This window comes from Centruroides sculpturatus, unplaced genomic scaffold, assembly GCF_000671375.1.
Source record: "Centruroides sculpturatus isolate CEXI.00-Female unplaced genomic scaffold, Cexi_2.0 scaffold60, whole genome shotgun sequence".
Taxonomy (NCBI): Eukaryota; Metazoa; Arthropoda; class Arachnida; order Scorpiones; family Buthidae; genus Centruroides; species Centruroides sculpturatus.
Genome location: NW_019384349.1, coordinates 585,405 through 604,241, shown reverse-complemented (window position 1 = coordinate 604,241; position 18,837 = coordinate 585,405). Strand labels below are relative to the sequence as shown.

The 18,837-nt window shown below is 24.3% G+C and overlaps 1 protein-coding gene across 6 annotated transcripts in view; it reads left to right on the top strand.

Annotated features, from left to right (window-relative positions):
* The window catches only part of LOC111637123 (centaurin-gamma-1A-like), a 158,885-nt gene that overhangs the window by 65,119 nt on the left and 74,929 nt on the right, over positions 1-18,837 (top strand). For 4 of the 6 annotated variants that reach the window (XM_023382565.1, XM_023382543.1, XM_023382550.1 and 1 more), the window contains exon 2: positions 3,545-3,603. In XM_023382565.1, the coding sequence (XP_023238333.1) occupies positions 3,545-3,603 (59 nt within the window). Of the gene's footprint in view, positions 1-2,961; positions 3,165-3,544; positions 3,604-5,559; positions 5,743-6,122; positions 6,182-18,837 lie in introns of those variants that run through there. The other 2 variants (XM_023382579.1, XM_023382571.1) reach the window with 2 other exon arrangements.

Sequence of the window (18,837 nt, the reverse complement as noted above, 5' to 3'; positions counted from 1 at the left end):
GTTCTCTCCTGTACAGGTGTGATACCACACACGCTACACAAAAGCCTGGGAACATTACAATTGAGTAGAAATACATACATCACACTACAGAAGGCCACTATATTGAATACATGCCATATTGTTAGGAAATTCCTTAATACAGACACTGACACACTTATTTAATTTTAGTTTTGTTTTTGTTGCTATGCCTTGACTCTGGTCCGGCATAGTACACAGCCACCGGTTTAAACCGAGTATTACCCACTAAACCCAACATAATAATAATAATCTTTATTTGTCGTAATAGGCTTTCGCCTGTTACATATTTATTGATTAGTTAGTGTGTTGAAACTTGACATGACTCAGTTTAATAATCACTTTTTTTTTGCAAAATAAACCATACATTTATATTTCATTTCATATTTATAAATTAATTTTTAATACCTTTTATGAATTTGCCATTTAAAATTATATGAAGATGTTTCGTATGTAGTGATGAAAGAATAAAAGAGAATGAGAAATTCTATTCATTTAATCCATTGTATAAATTCTATTTCAAATGATATAGTAGCACATTGAATTTTATTATGATTTTATTGTGAAATTTATTTAAAAAAAAACTTGTTATAATAATTATAATATAAATGTTAATACTTAAAAAATGTTTTGAATTCCTTAGTTTGGTATTTGTGTATGTAAAATTGCCATGCTTTGCAAATAATTTTCGCGAGCAATATTTCTTTTATATATATATAAAAGAAATATAAAATAATTATTTAAAGATATTTTAAATCTCTCTATTCATTTAATCAGCTGTACTTGTCTTTGTATCATATAAACTAGAATCTGTGGTTTGTAATATGATTTATCACTTTCTTATATTTCATTATTAATATAAATAAAAATAAAATTTTATTTTTTCATCACAGTATTAGTTTCCTCTAGTTTAGAATTAGATTAATAATTTTTTGTATTTTTTAAGTTATACTAGTTTTTATATTATTGTTGAAGAGGTTACACTATTGTACTAGTTATTAATGGGTCAATGTACTAGTCACCAGTATAGTGATAGTGCTTTCTTAGTTAAGATTTTTTTTTCTGTTGGACTACAACTTAGTGAAAATCTTATGAAAGATAATATATATTTTTCAGACATTTTAAGTTTGTCAGGTTTAGATCTTGTAAGCATAATGAATTCTATTTTTTAAAAATATAAAAATGGTTTTTAACAACTAATGGAAATGTTTACTTTTCATTAAGTGAATGACAGATTGAAAAAATTTTTTTTTTGCTTTCAATTTGTTGCTTGATCAAAATGGTGGGACTTGATCACTAAAGATAGGTTAACAAAAATGTTTTTGATCAAATTTAATCAGCAAGCTACTTAATTTTTTTTATTCCAAAGTTTAAAAATTTTTTTTTATTGAAATACTCATAGTAATTTGTCAAACATGTAAATTGTAACATGTAAATGTAACATGTAAATTGCATGTAATTGATATTTAATAACAAATTCTGCATCTAATTCATTTTCATTTGCAATGTGTAATTTTTATATGAAATTCATTGTCAGTTGAAAAAATTTTGACTTCTAATATCCTGTATATGAAAGTATTTATCTTGAAATTATTTTTAGATTTCCAAGACTTATCTAAATAATATTTAGTGTAATTTTCCCCCATATGTAAGAAAGAAATTTATGAATACTAATATCTGTTGTATTTTTTTTTTTTAAATAGTGAAATGAGAGAGGAATGTTGAAATTTGTTACTAATAATAATAATTTAAGATTTCAGTAGCTGAAACAAGTTACTTTCAAACATTAATTATGATGTATTTTCACACCTGGAGAGTTTTTAGAATGTCATTTCAAGTTTTATTATTTTTTAAAAAATATTGACTGATTTCTGGAACACTGAATGATCTTCCTTTTTCTGCAAGAAAAGTAGGGTTTTTTGTATATAAATCAGTTCATTCATCTAAGTGCTCTGCTCTAATAATAAGCAAAATCTATATATCTGAATAGACTAAAGAGGATTTATAATTTTTCTGAAGATATAATGTTTTCAAAATTTATTAATTCNGCTTTATGCTGAAATTGTTTATGCAGTTACTACAAATTATTAGAAATAGCTTTATGCATAACTTTTTTTGTCAATGAAATGAGTGAAATATCTGGGTATTCTACCCATTTTATGTCTACTCATGTATAATTTTCAGGAACTGCCTATTTTTATTTATAAAACATTTTCGGCCTCACATTTTATTTATTTTGAGTATTACTTAATGAAACAGATTTTTTTTTTTTTTTGAATAGTAAATGTTCTTGAATATATTTTTCAAATACAACTGTAACATTCAAACTTATTTCAAAGTTTGTGCTCTTTTATAATTCTATTAATTAGAATTTTTTTCACATATTCAAGGAAATCTATGTTGATTTGAAAAACAAAAATAGAATGGTGGCACTCACTGGGAATTGATAACTTTATGAAGTTTTTGAGCAAGTGAGCTAAGCCTGGAAGGACAAATAGTAATTTTATGTAATGTAATTTGAATTTGTAATTATTTTTTGATATTTGTGTTAATCTATATTGAGATTTTTTATAAAATGTGTTAATTAATATAATTTTTTTTATTGCTATTTAAAAATTAAGTAAATAAATGTGAATTAAGTTGAATAGTAATAAATTAACAAAATAAATTAAACAGTTTAATTTCTCAGCTCTTAACAAAGTTTTTTTTATTCATAAATTTAGCCATCAAGATGTTTTGTTATTTATTAAAAAATAAATATAATTTAAGTAGAAATGTTATTTCAATTTTTCAATTAAATATTAAAGTGTACAAACATTTTTAAGTCAGAATGATTCAAAAGGGAAGTGTTTTCAATTTTAAAGTAATTTTATCTTAGAAAAAGAAAGTTTATAAAATTGTTTCCTCATAGAATTGTTAATAGGAATTTCCATTAATAAACTATAACATTTGCTAATAAATTAACTGAATAAAAGTTGACTTATCAGTATGAAACATGGGTGGGATCCTCTGTGAAAGGTGGTGCCTGGACTTTATTGGGTGTAAAATACCTACATTCACATGACAATGGCCATTAAAATAATAGTCTGTTATTTTGCTATTCATCCAACAAAGATTTTCTCATCTAAAATGAATTTATTTTAGAATTTGTAATAATTTTTAATATTTTTTAGTATCTTAATGTTTTATAAGATAAATTTTTTTAAATAACACAAACAAAACCTTCAAAATTAAACCAGCAATAATTTTAATATAAATATGCTATGACAAGCACTTTTGACCCTAATTGGGATCTGCTTCAGGTCAAAACATTCGATAAAAAATTAAATGCTTTTTAAAAAAAATTTTTTTAAATTAAAAAATTTCAAACTGATTTACTGATATTACTAGCAAACTAAAGTCAAAATTTCATAACAAATAATTAAAAATTTATTATTAAAAGAAATAATAAAAAATATAAGAATGATCAAATTTAAAATTTTTTTATTCTTTTGCTCTCGTACATAAATTTTAATTTTATTGATTTCAGATTCCTTTGTCAACAGCCAAGAATGGACTTTAAGTCGGTCAGTTCCAGATCTTCGATTGGTTAGTATTCTGCCTCTTTTTAAAGCAATTCTTTATTCTAATGTAAACTGACAGAATTTTTGAAATAATATTGGATTTATTTTAAATTGATATTTAAGTACATGTATTTTAAATAAATTTAGTTATAAATTTTAAAATATTCTGAATATTAATAAATACATTTGTTTATATTTATAAAGGTTTAGTGATATTGGTAAAAAAAAAATACATAAATGCATGTCTAATGATGGATTAAATTTTTATTTTATGACCTTACATTCTCAAGTAATGTAAATAACTTTTTTTCATAATAATTATGAAGTGAATAAAATTGTTTGTAAATATGTTTTTAATTATAAAATTAATCATATTGAATAGTAATTATTATAGATTTCAAAATTTGTTTTCTTACATACCATGTGCATTAACTGGAGTTGTCATTCAAATGTCAGATGCATTTTTATATTATGGCTTTTGAAACAGTATACAAAGTTCCATTTTTACATGGTAGATAAGTTCCTAAAAATCTATGGAAAAAATTCAAGAAAAAATATTGTTCATTGGAAAATGTAAGATTGGTTTCAATTGCAGTAAGAAATAATGCAATAAAGCAGTTAATTTAATAGGATGTGTTTAAACAAAACATTTCAATTTTAAATAATAAATAAATCAAAGGAAGGACAATTGTTGTAACTTTAAATCAAACTTTGAATTAAATGTTTCCTAACTATTTCACTCACAAGATAAAGTTGGAATGACACTGTCACTAAACACCTTCAAATAAGTTATTTAAAATAGTACTATATTTCTAGAAGAGGAAGTGAGTGTTTTTTTCCCTTCAAATTAAAATCAAATAGGGATTTTTAAAGACAGTTATTGAAATGTTTTAGATCAAAACAAATTGTGTAAAAAGGAATTGACTTTCTTTTCCAGATCATGTTAAATCAAAAATTCTGTTTTTCAGTTCATGTAAAAAAAACTATATAAAAACAGAATTGGGAGTATATTATTTTAGTGTATCTTACAATATTAAATGTCGAACATATATAACAAATACAGGAAATTTTAAAGGTAACAATTTGAAGTGTTACGCCATCTTAAATAAATATTTATTTTATATATGTTTTAGGTTGATTAGTTAGCTGTAATAATACTTGAAGATGTTAGAGCATATTGTTTTAATATTCAGTTCTATGTTTTGCTTTAAGTTCAGTTTGCTCTGTTTAATATGTATTGTATGTTTGAATTTAGTTTCTTGTTTAAACATTTAGTGATTAGTGAGTTAATTTTTTATTGAAACTGATATTTCAAAAATCTTAAGTGGTGTTTTTTTATTTTTTTTAATTTAATATTTCGCTCTTTTATAATTCTATTAATCAGAATTTTTTTCACATATTCAAGGAAATCTATGTTGATTTGAAAAACAAAAATAGAATGGTGGCACTCACTGGGAATTGATAACTTTATGAAGTTTTTGAGCAAGTGAGCTAAGCCTGGAAGGACAAATAGTAATTTTATGTAATGTAATTTGAATTTGTAATTATTTTTTGATATTTGTGTTAATCTATATTGAGATTTTTTATAAAATGTGTTAATTAATATAATTTTTTTTATTGCTATTTAAAAATTAAGTAAATAAATGTGAATTAAGTTGAATAGTAATAAATTAACAAAATAAATTAAACAGTTTAATTTCTCAGCTCTTAACAAAGTTTTTTTTATTCATAAATTTAGCCATCAAGATGTTTTGTTATTTATTAAAAAATAAATATAATTTAAGTAGAAATGTTATTTGAATTTTTCAATTAAATATTAAAGTGTACAAACATTTTTAAGTCAGAATGATTCAAAAGGGAAGTGTTTTCAATTTTAAAGTAATTTTATCTTAGAAAAAGAAAGTTTATAAAATTGTTTCCTCATAGAATTGTTAATAGGAATTTCCATTAATAAACTATAACATTTGCTAATAAATTAACTGAATAAAAGTTGACTTATCAGTATGAAACATGGGTGGGATCCTCTGTGAAAGGTGGTGCCTGGACTTTATTGGGTGTAAAATACCTACATTCACATGACAATGGCCATTAAAATAATAGTCTGTTATTTTGCTATTCATCCAACAAAGATTTTCTCATCTAAAATGAATTTATTTTAGAATTTGTAATAATTTTTAATATTTTTTAGTATCTTAATGTTTTATAAGATAAATTTTTTTAAATAACACAAACAAAACCTTCAAAATTAAACCAGCAATAATTTTAATATAAATATGCTATGACAAGCACTTTTGATCCTAATTGGGATCTGCTTCAGGTCAAAACATTCGATAAAAAATTAAATGCTTTTTAAAAAAAATTTTTTTAAATTAAAAAATTTCAAACTGATTTACTGATATTACTAGCAAACTAAAGTCAAAATTTCATAACAAATAATTAAAAATTTATTATTAAAAGAAATAATAAAAAATATAAGAATGATCAAATTTAAAATTTTTTTATTCTTTTGCTCTCGTACATAAATTTTAATTTTATTGATTTCAGATTCCTTTGTCAACAGCCAAGAATGGACTTTAAGTCGGTCAGTTCCAGATCTTCGATTGGTTAGTATTCTGCCTCTTTTTAAAGCAATTCTTTATTCTAATGTAAACTGACAGAATTTTTGAAATAATATTGGATTTATTTTAAATTGATATTTAAGTACATGTATTTTAAATAAATTTAGTTATAAATTTTAAAATATTCTGAATATTAATAAATACATTTGTTTATATTTATAAAGGTTTAGTGATATTGGTAAAAAAAAAATACATAAATGCATGTCTAATGATGGATTAAATTTTTATTTTATGACCTTACATTCTCAAGTAATGTAAATAACTTTTTTTCATAATAATTATGAAGTGAATAAAATTGTTTGTAAATATGTTTTTAATTATAAAATTAATCATATTGAATAGTAATTATTATAGATTTCAAAATTTGTTTTCTTACATACCTTGTGCATTAACTGGAGTTGTCATTCAAATGTCAGATGCATTTTTATATTATGGCTTTTGAAACAGTATACAAAGTTCCATTTTTACATGGTAGATAAGTTCCTAAAAATCTATGGAAAAAATTCAAGAAAAAATATTGTTCATTGGAAAATGTAAGATTGGTTTCAATTGCAGTAAGAAATAATGCAATAAAGCAGTTAATTTAATAGGATGTGTTTAAACAAAACATTTCAATTTTAAATAATAAATAAATCAAAGGAAGGACAATTGTTGTAACTTTAAATCAAACTTTGAATTAAATGTTTCCTAACTATTTCACTCACAAGATAAAGTTGGAATGACACTGTCACTAAACACCTTCAAATAAGTTATTTAAAATAGTACTATATTTCTAGAAGAGGAAGTGAGTGTTTTTTTCCCTTCAAATTAAAATCAAATAGGGATTTTTAAAGACAGTTATTGAAATGTTTTAGATCAAAACAAATTGTGTAAAAAGGAATTGACTTTCTTTTCCAGATCATGTTAAATCAAAAATTCTGTTTTTCAGTTCATGTAAAAAAAACTATATAAAAACAGAATTGGGAGTATATTATTTTAGTGTATCTTACAATATTAAATGTCGAACATATATAACAAATACAGGAAATTTTAAAGGTAACAATTTGAAGTGTTACGCCATCTTAAATAAATATTTATTTTATATATGTTTTAGGTTGATTAGTTAGCTGTAATAATACTTGAAGATGTTAGAGCATATTGTTTTAATATTCAGTTCTATGTTTTGCTTTAAGTTCAGTTTGCTCTGTTTAATATGTATTGTATGTTTGAATTTAGTTTCTTGTTTAAACATTTAGTGATTAGTGAGTTAATTTTTTATTGAAACTGATATTTCAAAAATCTTAAGTGGTGTTTTTTTATTTTTTTTAATTTAATATTTCCTCACTGAGATTAAATGCTTATGTACAGATTTATTTAATTATATATAAATGCAAAAATTTTATTTTTATTAAATAATAGATGATATATTACATAATTTCAAAAATTATTATTTTTCAAATTTAAAAGTAACAGATACTTTTTCTAATTTTTATTTTAAAATATTTAAAATGTTTGTGATATCGACACTTGCTTTAGTTTAGTATTCCTTAACACATAATAATTAATAAATTTGACTGGGTTTTAAAAAATTTCATATATAAAAATACTACTTTAAAAAAGGCAAAAAATTATTTTAGTATTCAATGAAAAACTAACACAAAAATGATTTGTATTTCTACAAATATTTTCAAATTTATGAAATCACATATATTATAGAAAATATGAATCTTTATTACATAAATATCTTGTGACTAAAATTATTTCATCATAAATTTTATCATATAATGTAATAATGATAAAGCTGATTAAATTATTTTAATGCTTTTGTTTTGATTTATGCTTTTGTGATGATTTTTTTAAAGATTGTTTTGTTTTAAAAATGTGAGTGATTGATTTGATTTTTTTTATTTATTTTTTTTATTATACTACTAAGTGTTATGAAAAATAGTTTAATTTCTAAATTTTATGCAGATTAGGCCTATAGCTGTTTTAATTCATTATTATATAGGATTCTGCAGTATGACTTAATAAATTTTTTGTAAATATTATTTTAATAAGTATAAACCTAGTTTTTTTTGGACTATAATTGTGGTTAAGTAAAATTATTTTAAATTCAAAATTAATTTCTAGTTAATAATAATTATACAAGCAGACAATACTACTTTTATTCCAAATTTTGGAGTTAAAAAAATTACTGTGAAAGGAGATCCTGCAATAAAACTATGCTAAATTTCTTTAAACTATATCAGAGTTATATTTAAAATAGAACTCAAGAAATCAAATTCTATTTAATATNATTAATGGGTCAATGTACTAGTCACCAGTATAGTGATAGTGCTTTCTTAGTTAAGATTTTTTTTTCTGTTGGACTACAACTTAGTGAAAATCTTATGAAAGATAATATATATTTTTCAGACATTTTAAGTTTGTCAGGTTTAGATCTTGTAAGCATAATGAATTCTATTTTTTAAAAATATAAAAATGGTTTTTAACAACTAATGGAAATGTTTACTTTTCATTAAGTGAATGACAGATTGAAAAAATTTTTTTTTTGCTTTCAATTTGTTGCTTGATCAAAATGGTGGGACTTGATCACTAAAGATAGGTTAACAAAAATGTTTTTGATCAAATTTAATCAGCAAGCTACTTAATTTTTTTTATTCCAAAGTTTAAAAATTTTTTTTTATTGAAATACTCATAGTAATTTGTCAAACATGTAAATTGTAACATGTAAATGTAACATGTAAATTGCATGTAATTGATATTTAATAACAAATTCTGCATCTAATTCATTTTCATTTGCAATGTGTAATTTTTATATGAAATTCATTGTCAGTTGAAAAAATTTTGACTTCTAATATCCTGTATATGAAAGTATTTATCTTGAAATTATTTTTAGATTTCCAAGACTTATCTAAATAATATTTAGTGTAATTTTCCCCCATATGTAAGAAAGAAATTTATGAATACTAATATCTGTTATTATTTTTTTTTTTTAAATAGTGAAATGAGAGAGGAATGTTGAAATTTGTTACTAATAATAATAATTTAAGATTTCAGTAGCTGAAACAAGTTACTTTCAAACATTAATTATGATGTATTTTCACACCTGGAGAGTTTTTAGAATGTCATTTCAAGTTTTATTATTTTTTAAAAAATATTGACTGATTTCTGGAACACTGAATGATCTTCCTTTTTCTGCAAGAAAAGTAGGGTTTTTTGTATATAAATCAGTTCATTCATCTAAGTGCTCTGCTCTAATAATAAGCAAAATCTATATATCTGAATAGACTAAAGAGGATTTATAATTTTTCTGAAGATATAATGTTTTCAAAATTTATTAATTCTAAATATCATGAAATTTTTTTAGTTCTGTTGGACATGATAATTTTAAAAAATTAAAATATTTCAGATATATGGATAATTTATAGTATTTTTTATTATCTGCATTTAAAACTGTAAATTAACTGAAATATTTATCTATAACTAGAGTAATAACTTATTATAATAGATGAATTACCATTATGATGATCATATCTGAATTACTTTTAAAATTTTGTTAATTTTAGTAAATGCTGTTACAAGTTAGATAGATTAAAATACAGGATACTAATATTAAGTAGTATAAATAAAAAATATTTATTGATCAGAAAAGATTCTGTTGTCATTTAACATGCAATTTTTTAAAATCAGAATTATACCAGAGCTGGCTCTATTTGAATTTTGAGTATATATCAGCCAGCTCTTCAATTTTTAAATTATCAACTCTAACTTTCCCACAACAGCAAATTTACTACTATTAATATAGTGGTAAATTGCTCCAAAAGATATCATCAAATGAATCATTAGGCTGCTTTTTAAATTTATAATTTATATTTAAATGCAAGTCTAATGATTTTATTTGTAAATAATTATTTCCCATATTTAGTGATATCACAATGAAAATTCAATAATAGTTGATAGAGTAGTATTGAGTTTTGCAGTTACAGTTAAAACTTGGAGACTTTACATAAAATGTTCCATGGATGGCATGAAACATTTTATATATTTGAATTTTATATCTTGTTATTTCAGTGTTTTTTTAATGTTTTAGTAATTATTCTATTTGAGTCTGAGGAAGCCTATCACTAGATTGAAAACAGTTCCTGTAAAAGTTATGTGAATTCTTGCATGTAATATTTATTGTGCAAATTATTTCTTTTCGAATACATATATGATAAATGCTTATTAAAGACTAAAATAATCTTTCTGTTATGTGAAATATTACTTTATTTTTCTACATAATAAGTTAATTTGATTCGAAACAAATATCCATAATAGGAAATTCTTGTTAAGAGTTTTTTAATAATATACTGTGAAATTCTGTTAACCCAGCATTTGGTATGTTGGCAAACCAGATCAGAAGTGATAAACTTCATATTGTGTTGCACAGTTTTTACACAAAAAAGGAACAATCATGTAAGCAAGTAGAATTTGGAGACATGTTCATGAGAGTTCATCAGAAAGCTAAGTGTTCTTTTTTACCATTGTCATCAACTTTTGATTATAAACATTGTGAAAACAGAAAGACCAAGATGACATGATGTGCTAGGTAAAATCAGTTATCTTATGCTTGATTTTTGTAAAGACTTTTCCAAGACATTAGTGTATGTGTTTGATAAGAGAAGAAATGTTTAACACACTTAGAATCAATAATTATTACAAACAGCTATAATACATTACTGTTCATGTACTTCGATAATTAGTGTGTCTGTTTTTATTCTAAATAAAAGTATACAAAGTGCAAAGTAAGAATAGTATTGTTTTAAGCCATCCAAGGGTAGGAATAGCCTGGAAAAATTGAAATGGGTTGTTAAACAATCATAAAAAGGCAGATTTGTATGATTTTACAAGTGAAGATATGTAAAATTGTGTTCACAGGATTGAAAAAACTGGAAAAATTCCCATCATCTGATAAAGTAGCATATTTGAAAATCCAGCAATGCATCAGTCCAGTTAACAGAAATTCATTGTACAATGTATTTGAATGCAATTAATGTAATTTATTACAAATAATTGACTGTAAAGAAGGTATATTGAATGTTAAAATCTGTAATGTTTATTTTTTTGAAAATTATTTCAGTTGTGTATTTTTAATAATTTGTTTGGTTTATTTATTTATTTTCTGAATTTAATTCTTTATGAATTTTTATTATGCAAACATTGTTCTTACGTAACTGAGTTAACATGAAATTAATAGTGGATATAAAATATATATAGTCCGAAGTCTATAGTCGCATTTGTATAATGTAGCTTTAAATACACAGGAAGCTAGTACATCTCTATCACTATAGTCTGCTTTGATTTCAGTATTACTTCTTAATGGAAAATAACAGATAAAGAAAGTGATTGTTAATTTAATGCCAAATGATTAACAGATTACATTGGGCTGTAATAATGCTACCAATTATTTATTAAAAGTAAAATAATTTTGTCTAGGGATAGGCAATAGGTGCCATCTCTTGATAAATTTAATAATTTAGAAGGTTCTGGAAGAAAAGAATCAGTCCAAAGTTTGACTTGAACCTACAATTCCCAATTGCTATGTGGATACATAGTATATAATTAGTAGCATTATTATAGCTTGATGTAATCTGGCTGCTGTTTGGTGTTAAACTAAAAAATTGGGTTATTGGATGTTTATATTTGTAGTGATTGTTAATAATAATGTGTGTTAAAGTCAAAAGTTCAATTTTAGATTTAATTAATTTCAAAAAACCTTCCAAAACCATAAAATATTCAGATTTGATAAACTGTACAAATGACTGGGATTAACTAAAATTGGATTAATTAAAAATGGATTAATTGATAATGTAAAATTAGCAATAAAAATTAATGTTGTGAAGAATGAATACTAATTAAACATATTAAAATTAAATTCATGAAAAACATGTTTTAATTATATATCAATATAAAAATTGTCTAAATATAGGTGCACAATGATCATAAACAACTAATAAACATACATTTGAATGAGAGCAATTATATTAATCAAATGTTATGAAATACTGTATTTACTCACATATAAGACTAGGTTTTTATTCATTCATCACAGCTTCAAATTCCTAGGTCATCCTATATATATGTGAGCAAAAGATTCTTTGCATTTTTGCAAATAATTTTTGTGAACTTGTCTTTGCATTTTTTACTGGATGCTTACCCTCGTGTATTTAAAAACACTAGTATTTTATCTGGGTTGTTTGAATCATTCTTGTATATTGTCAGGAGTAAAGATGAATAGCAATAGGAAAAGCAAAGCTTTTGAATTGAATTCCAATTTGAAATTCCAAAATCACACGGGAGCCTGATATAAGTTTTAATCCATTCCCAACTGAAAACAGATGATTATTTGGAAATCAGAATTTGGAGAAACTCATAAGTGTAATTGACAAAGATTGGATTCAATCGTTAAGAATTGACAAAAAAAAGGTTCCCAATTGTCCAGCTTTACATGAACAAATTATGTTGTCAATTTTACAGGATTTTTCCTTAAAGTTTAAAATGCCAGTAATTTTTGTGAGACAATGTGTGCATTCATTTGATATTTTACTTGTGATTAAACAAAATAAAATTAGAATTGTATTAACAAATCTAATTTTCTTTATTTTGATCTTTAAAGTCACATTTTGTCCTATATGCAAGTAAATACAGTATATTTAGTTGCTTATAAGGAATGTTTGGAATTTCCCAGGAGGAATAAAAATCAAGAAAATGCTAATTACATTGGGAAAGAAACCTTAAAATGCAATGATACATGTATCATTGCATTTTAAGGTTTCTTTCTTGGTGTGGTCATTTAATGCAAGTACAGCATCCAAAAAATGCTAATCATTAAATTCTATATTTTTGGACCAATAATGAAAACTAGTATTTATGCCTTTGTTGTTTCTTCTTTGCTATTGTAATTTATCAAATTAGCAAGTTATTTGTATCATACATGGGAAGAGCTGTTTTCTTCTGGATATAATAAATAGGACCAACTTTATTTTGTAATAATACCAAGTATTCCCATAAGAGGCATTTCTCCCCTGCCCTGTAGGTGCTAAGAATAATCAAACCCATTATGGGAGTGGCTACTCTGTCTTATGTCAGGCCCTGCCCTCATCAGGGCCTGACTTATGAAAAGTAGCCCTGAAAAATTGCTGAGAGTTTTTAATTGCCTAGGTTCAATTCTGGATTTCTAGAGTGGTAGGCTGATACCTTAATTGCCTGTCATTCATCTGTGATGAGAAACAGCATGAGTGTTATGGTGGACATTTTAAAGCAGAGGAAAGCATGTAACTTTAATTTGATATTGTGAAATGAAAAGGCATGGTATTGGGTCTTTCACATCTAGTACAAGTGAAAGTCAATATATGTGGGGGGACCCAAAAATAACTGGATTTTTTGTATAAAAACTTTGAAGAAATTTTGTAAAAATGTTAATAAATAGTCACCTTCAAAGTACTCTCCATTAGATGCGATGCACTTGTGAAGTCTTTTTTCCCACTGTTTGAAGCATCTCTGGAACTCTTCAACCTTTATCGTCCAGTGCCCTTAGCGAAGCTGTTTTTATTGCCTCCACATCATCAAAATGCTTCCCTTTTAGATTTTTCTTCATTCTTGGAAACAGTCACATGGGGCTAGGTCTGGTGAATACGGAGGGTGGGGAACGACAGGCCATTCCCGAGAGGCCAAATAGTGAGTCACTCATAAGGCCGTATGTGTGGGGGCATTGTCATGATGAAGGAACCAGTCACCTGATCTCCAAAGTTCCGGGCGTTTCCTTTGCACATCCTCTTGCAGATGTCTTAATACTTTGGCGGATTTTTTCAACGTTTTCATTGTTTTGAGATGTTGAAGGACTCCCAGATGTTTGCAGGTGGAACAAAATAACAGTAAGAGAAACACAACACTGCGCTCAAATGTAAACCTACAAACTGATGCCGTTTGCACAGTTGTTTCGTGAAGGTCTCTACTAACCCCATATAACGGGAAAACTCTCTACTACATCTACGAATGGCAGCATGCTCTCAGTTCAGTTTTTTTTTGGGTCCTCCCTCATACACATGGTCAATGGACATGCTCCCATCACTCTATTGTATATACCTATAGTCTCTTGTGACATGAATTGATAATGATACACAGTGGCAGATTTAGAACTTGAGAGGCCTCAGGCACAATTTAATTTTGAGGCCCCTCTAAATATTTTCACTACCCCTACACCTTACAATGTGTATTTTTTACTCTGGTAGGCATTATACTGGTGGTTCAAAAAAGTGAGACATAAGGAAATAACATTTAAAATTAACCAATATAAAATTACAACTGCCTGGCTATATTCAAAATGTTTCTGATGTTCAAATTGTGTTAATTATGAAAATTGAAACTTACTGGTACAAGAATTATTAAGTTTCAATAGGTAAAAGNAAGGATTTAATTTTAAAATATTTAAAGACAATTTAAATTGTTTTGAATTAAAAAAATTTTTTTTAATTGAAGATTTGCACATAGTGGAATTCATAAAGCAATTCAGTAATACAGATTCAACATATCATTGAATAAGTTTGTTGGCAATAGTGTGATAGACAGGGCTGATTAAATACTGTATATTTGCAAATAGCATTTTCCTTGTATATATTAGTAAAAAATCCATTCAATGTATTATGTAGGTTTTTAAGAAATGGGGAAATACATCAATCTATTATGATTCACTTGGACTAATTGAGGTTTTTCTACTTGAAATTTTATTTATTCTGTTATTAATAAATTGTACTAAATCATAATTATAAATCATGTTTATCATTGATGATTATCTATATAAGATAAAAATTAAATTATTTACTTTAATAATTTTTAAATTAATCTTTATTATTTATTGTTTCACTTAAGTATGAAATAAAACTTAAATTATTAGAATCCAGATTTTGTCAATAGATAAATATGCCGTGTGTTTACATGGATTTTATTTACATTCTAAAGCTATTTATGATTTTAATACTGTGAAATTTGCAGTGTTCTTATTGAAGTATTCATCTTCATTCAAAATTTGAGGTTTATTCCATTCATTTCCAAATATTTAGCAAAGTTTTCCTTTCTCTGAGGACAAATTGATGAAATGGCTATCATAAAAAGTTGTCTTACCATAAGAAATTTGAATCCAATTTTCCAATTCAATTAAAAAAGGGATGAACTTTGCAAATATGAACAAAATATGGAAAACTTGATTTAGGCCCACACACAGTATAGCCAATCTCAATTTGTTCAATGCTCTGATAATTTTTTCTTATGTTTATATTTAAGACCATAAAAAAATTTCAGTTTAGTTCTGATGAGTAATATTAGAGTTGAGTGGACAATACTACTGTGGTGGTATTTTGAATTTCTTGAAGATGATTTTCCAAAATGCTATAATATATAATGTTTTTTACTACTAAATAAAAACTTCCTTCTAATAGTAATGTCTTAAGACAATATATCTATCAAGTAATGTAAATAACTTTTTTTCATAATAATTATGAAGTGAATAAAATTGTTTGTAAATATGTTTTTAATTATAAAATTAATCATATTGAATNCAAAATTTGAGGTTTATTCCATTCATTTCCAAATATTTAGCAAAGTTTTCCTTTCTCTGAGGACAAATTGATGAAATGGCTATCATAAAAAGTTGTCTTACCATAAGAAATTTGAATCCAATTTTCCAATTCAATTAAAAAAGGGATGAACTTTGCAAATATGAACAAAATATGGAAAACTTGATTTAGGCCCACACACAGTATAGCCAATCTCAATTTGTTCAATGCTCTGATAATTTTTTCTTATGTTTATATTTAAGACCATAAAAAAATTTCAGTTTAGTTCTGATGAGTAATATTAGAGTTGAGTGGACAATACTACTGTGGTGGTATTTTGAATTTCTTGAAGATGATTTTCCAAAATGCTATAATATATAATGTTTTTACTACTAAATAAAAACTTCCTTCTAATAGTAATGTCTTAAGACAATATATCTATAAAAAATAATAGAAATAAAAACAACTATTTTTAAATTTCCATCTAAGAGATTTTAAAAATTGCTTTCATTTTAACAGTGAATTTTTTTAAATTTTGTTATTAGATGGTACAGCATAACTTAACTATAATAATAATAAACTTTACTAGAAAGATTTTGTTGGATTATGATTGAAGTAAATTGAATGATCTATCTTTTTGGCTTAAAAAAAGATAGAATATTTGATCATAAGAATATTTTTTTATTGCTAAATTATTTATTAAATGTTTATTTTGATTTTGCTAAAATGAAAGTTGAAATTCTGTTACAATAGATCTATTTTTATGAATGAAAAAAAATCTTATAAAAATAGAAGATTTACTTTTAGTTTTTAATGAGGGTAATCCTACATAAGACATTGAAAATAAAAATTATCAAAGAATTATCATAGCTCTTTTTTAATGTATGTAATTTTCAATAATGATTACTTGTTTTTTTCTGTTAAAATTTTAAAAACAAGGCTATGTTAGGCCATTCTTTATTTGAATTTTTTTTCTTGTAACTCATGAAAGTATTAATATAAGGTAGGATCCCCATTAACTGAGTCTTATGGAACCTCCAGTTAAACATTATCTAAGGTGAATTGTAGATGAATACTTTGCCAATGACAACAATACTACTTAATATAGTAAATAGTTAATCTCATCAATCAAGATTCATAGCTAAAAGCCCCTTTGATACTGTATTTACAAGTTTTAAAAAGAATTTAGTTTGGTGACATCTCATGATGACAATAATTTTTAAAAAAGATGTAAACCTACAATTACAATTTCTTTAATTTGCTTTATTGTGTAATTTGTTAAGTTGTCATGATCACTAAGTAGGTTTAACCTAAAAATAGAGTATATCATATACATTACTATAATCAAATATAGTTACTAAGTAATTCATCAAAAACACTGTTCTATCAGATTTTCTGATTATCTGAGATACTTTTTATCCACAAGATCTTAAATAATTGGGACTCTACTATAATTAATTTCATATTTAATATATATTGTACAAGTTAACTTTGAAAGAATTAAACAATCATTATTTCTTATTAATGTGTTATAATATCAATATATTATAATTTCTTATTATAATTACTGTAATATATTTTTTATCAATTTTAAATTTTTTTTATAATTGAAAAATTGCTTTTTATATAATTTCTTTTTCCTGATACTGTATTTACATACTATTAATTTTTTTATTGATATGCTTAATGCATGCAATACTTATTAATATAGATAATATAATTTAATAATTTTTATCATCAATTTTTTCAGGTAATCAATATCCTATTATATCTGTGATATTTATTGATTAGTTTTTTTTTTTTTTTTTTTTTTTTAATAATAATAATCTTTATTTGTCGTAATAGGCTTTCGCCTGTTACATATTTATTGATTAGTTAGTGTGTTGAAACTTGACATGACTCAGTTTAATAATCACTTTTTTTTTGCAAAATAAACCATACATTTATATTTCATTTCATATTTATAAATTAATTTTTAATACCTTTTATGAATTTGCCATTTAAAATTATATGAAGATGTTTCGTATGTAGTGATGAAAGAATAAAAGAGAATGAGAAATTCTATTCATTTAATCCATTGTATAAATTCTATTTCAAATGATATAGTAGCACATTGAATTTTATTATGATTTTATTGTGAAATTTATTTAAAAAAAAACTTGTTATAATAATTATAATATAAATGTTAATACTTAAAAAATGTTTTGAATTCCTTAGTTTGGTATTTGTGTATGTAAAATTGCCATGCTTTGCAAATAATTTTCGCGAGCAATATTTCTTTTATATATATATAAAAGAAATATAAAATAATTATTTAAAGATATTTTAAATCTCTCTATTCATTTAATCAGCTGTACTTGTCTTTGTATCATATAAACTAGAATCTGTGGTTTGTAATATGATTTATCACTTTCTTATATTTCATTATTAATATAAATAAAAATAAAATTTTATTTTTTCATCACAGTATTAGTTTCCTCTAGTTTAGAATTAGATTAATAATTTTTTGTATTTTTTAAGTTATACTAGTTTTTATATTATTGTTGAAGAGGTTACACTATTGTACTAGTTATTAATGGGTCAATGTACTAGTCACCAGTATAGTGATAGTGCTTTCTTAGTTAAGATTTTTTTTTCTGTTGGACTACAACTTAGTGAAAATCTTATGAAAGATAATATATATTTTTCAGACATTTTAAGTTTGTCAGGTTTAGATCTTGTAAGCATAATGAATTCTATTTTTTAAAAATATAAAAATGGTTTTTAACAACTAATGGAAATGTTTACTTTTCATTAAGTGAATGACAGATTGAAAAAATTTTTTTTTTGCTTTCAATTTGTTGCTTGATCAAAATGGTGGGACTTGATCACTAAAGATAGGTTAACAAAAATGTTTTTGATCAAATTTAATCAGCAAGCTACTTAATTTTTTTTATTCCAAAGTTTAAAAATTTTTTTTTATTGAAATACTCATAGTAATTTGTCAAACATGTAAATTGTAACATGTAAATGTAACATGTAAATTGCATGTAATTGATATTTAATAACAAATTCTGCATCTAATTCATT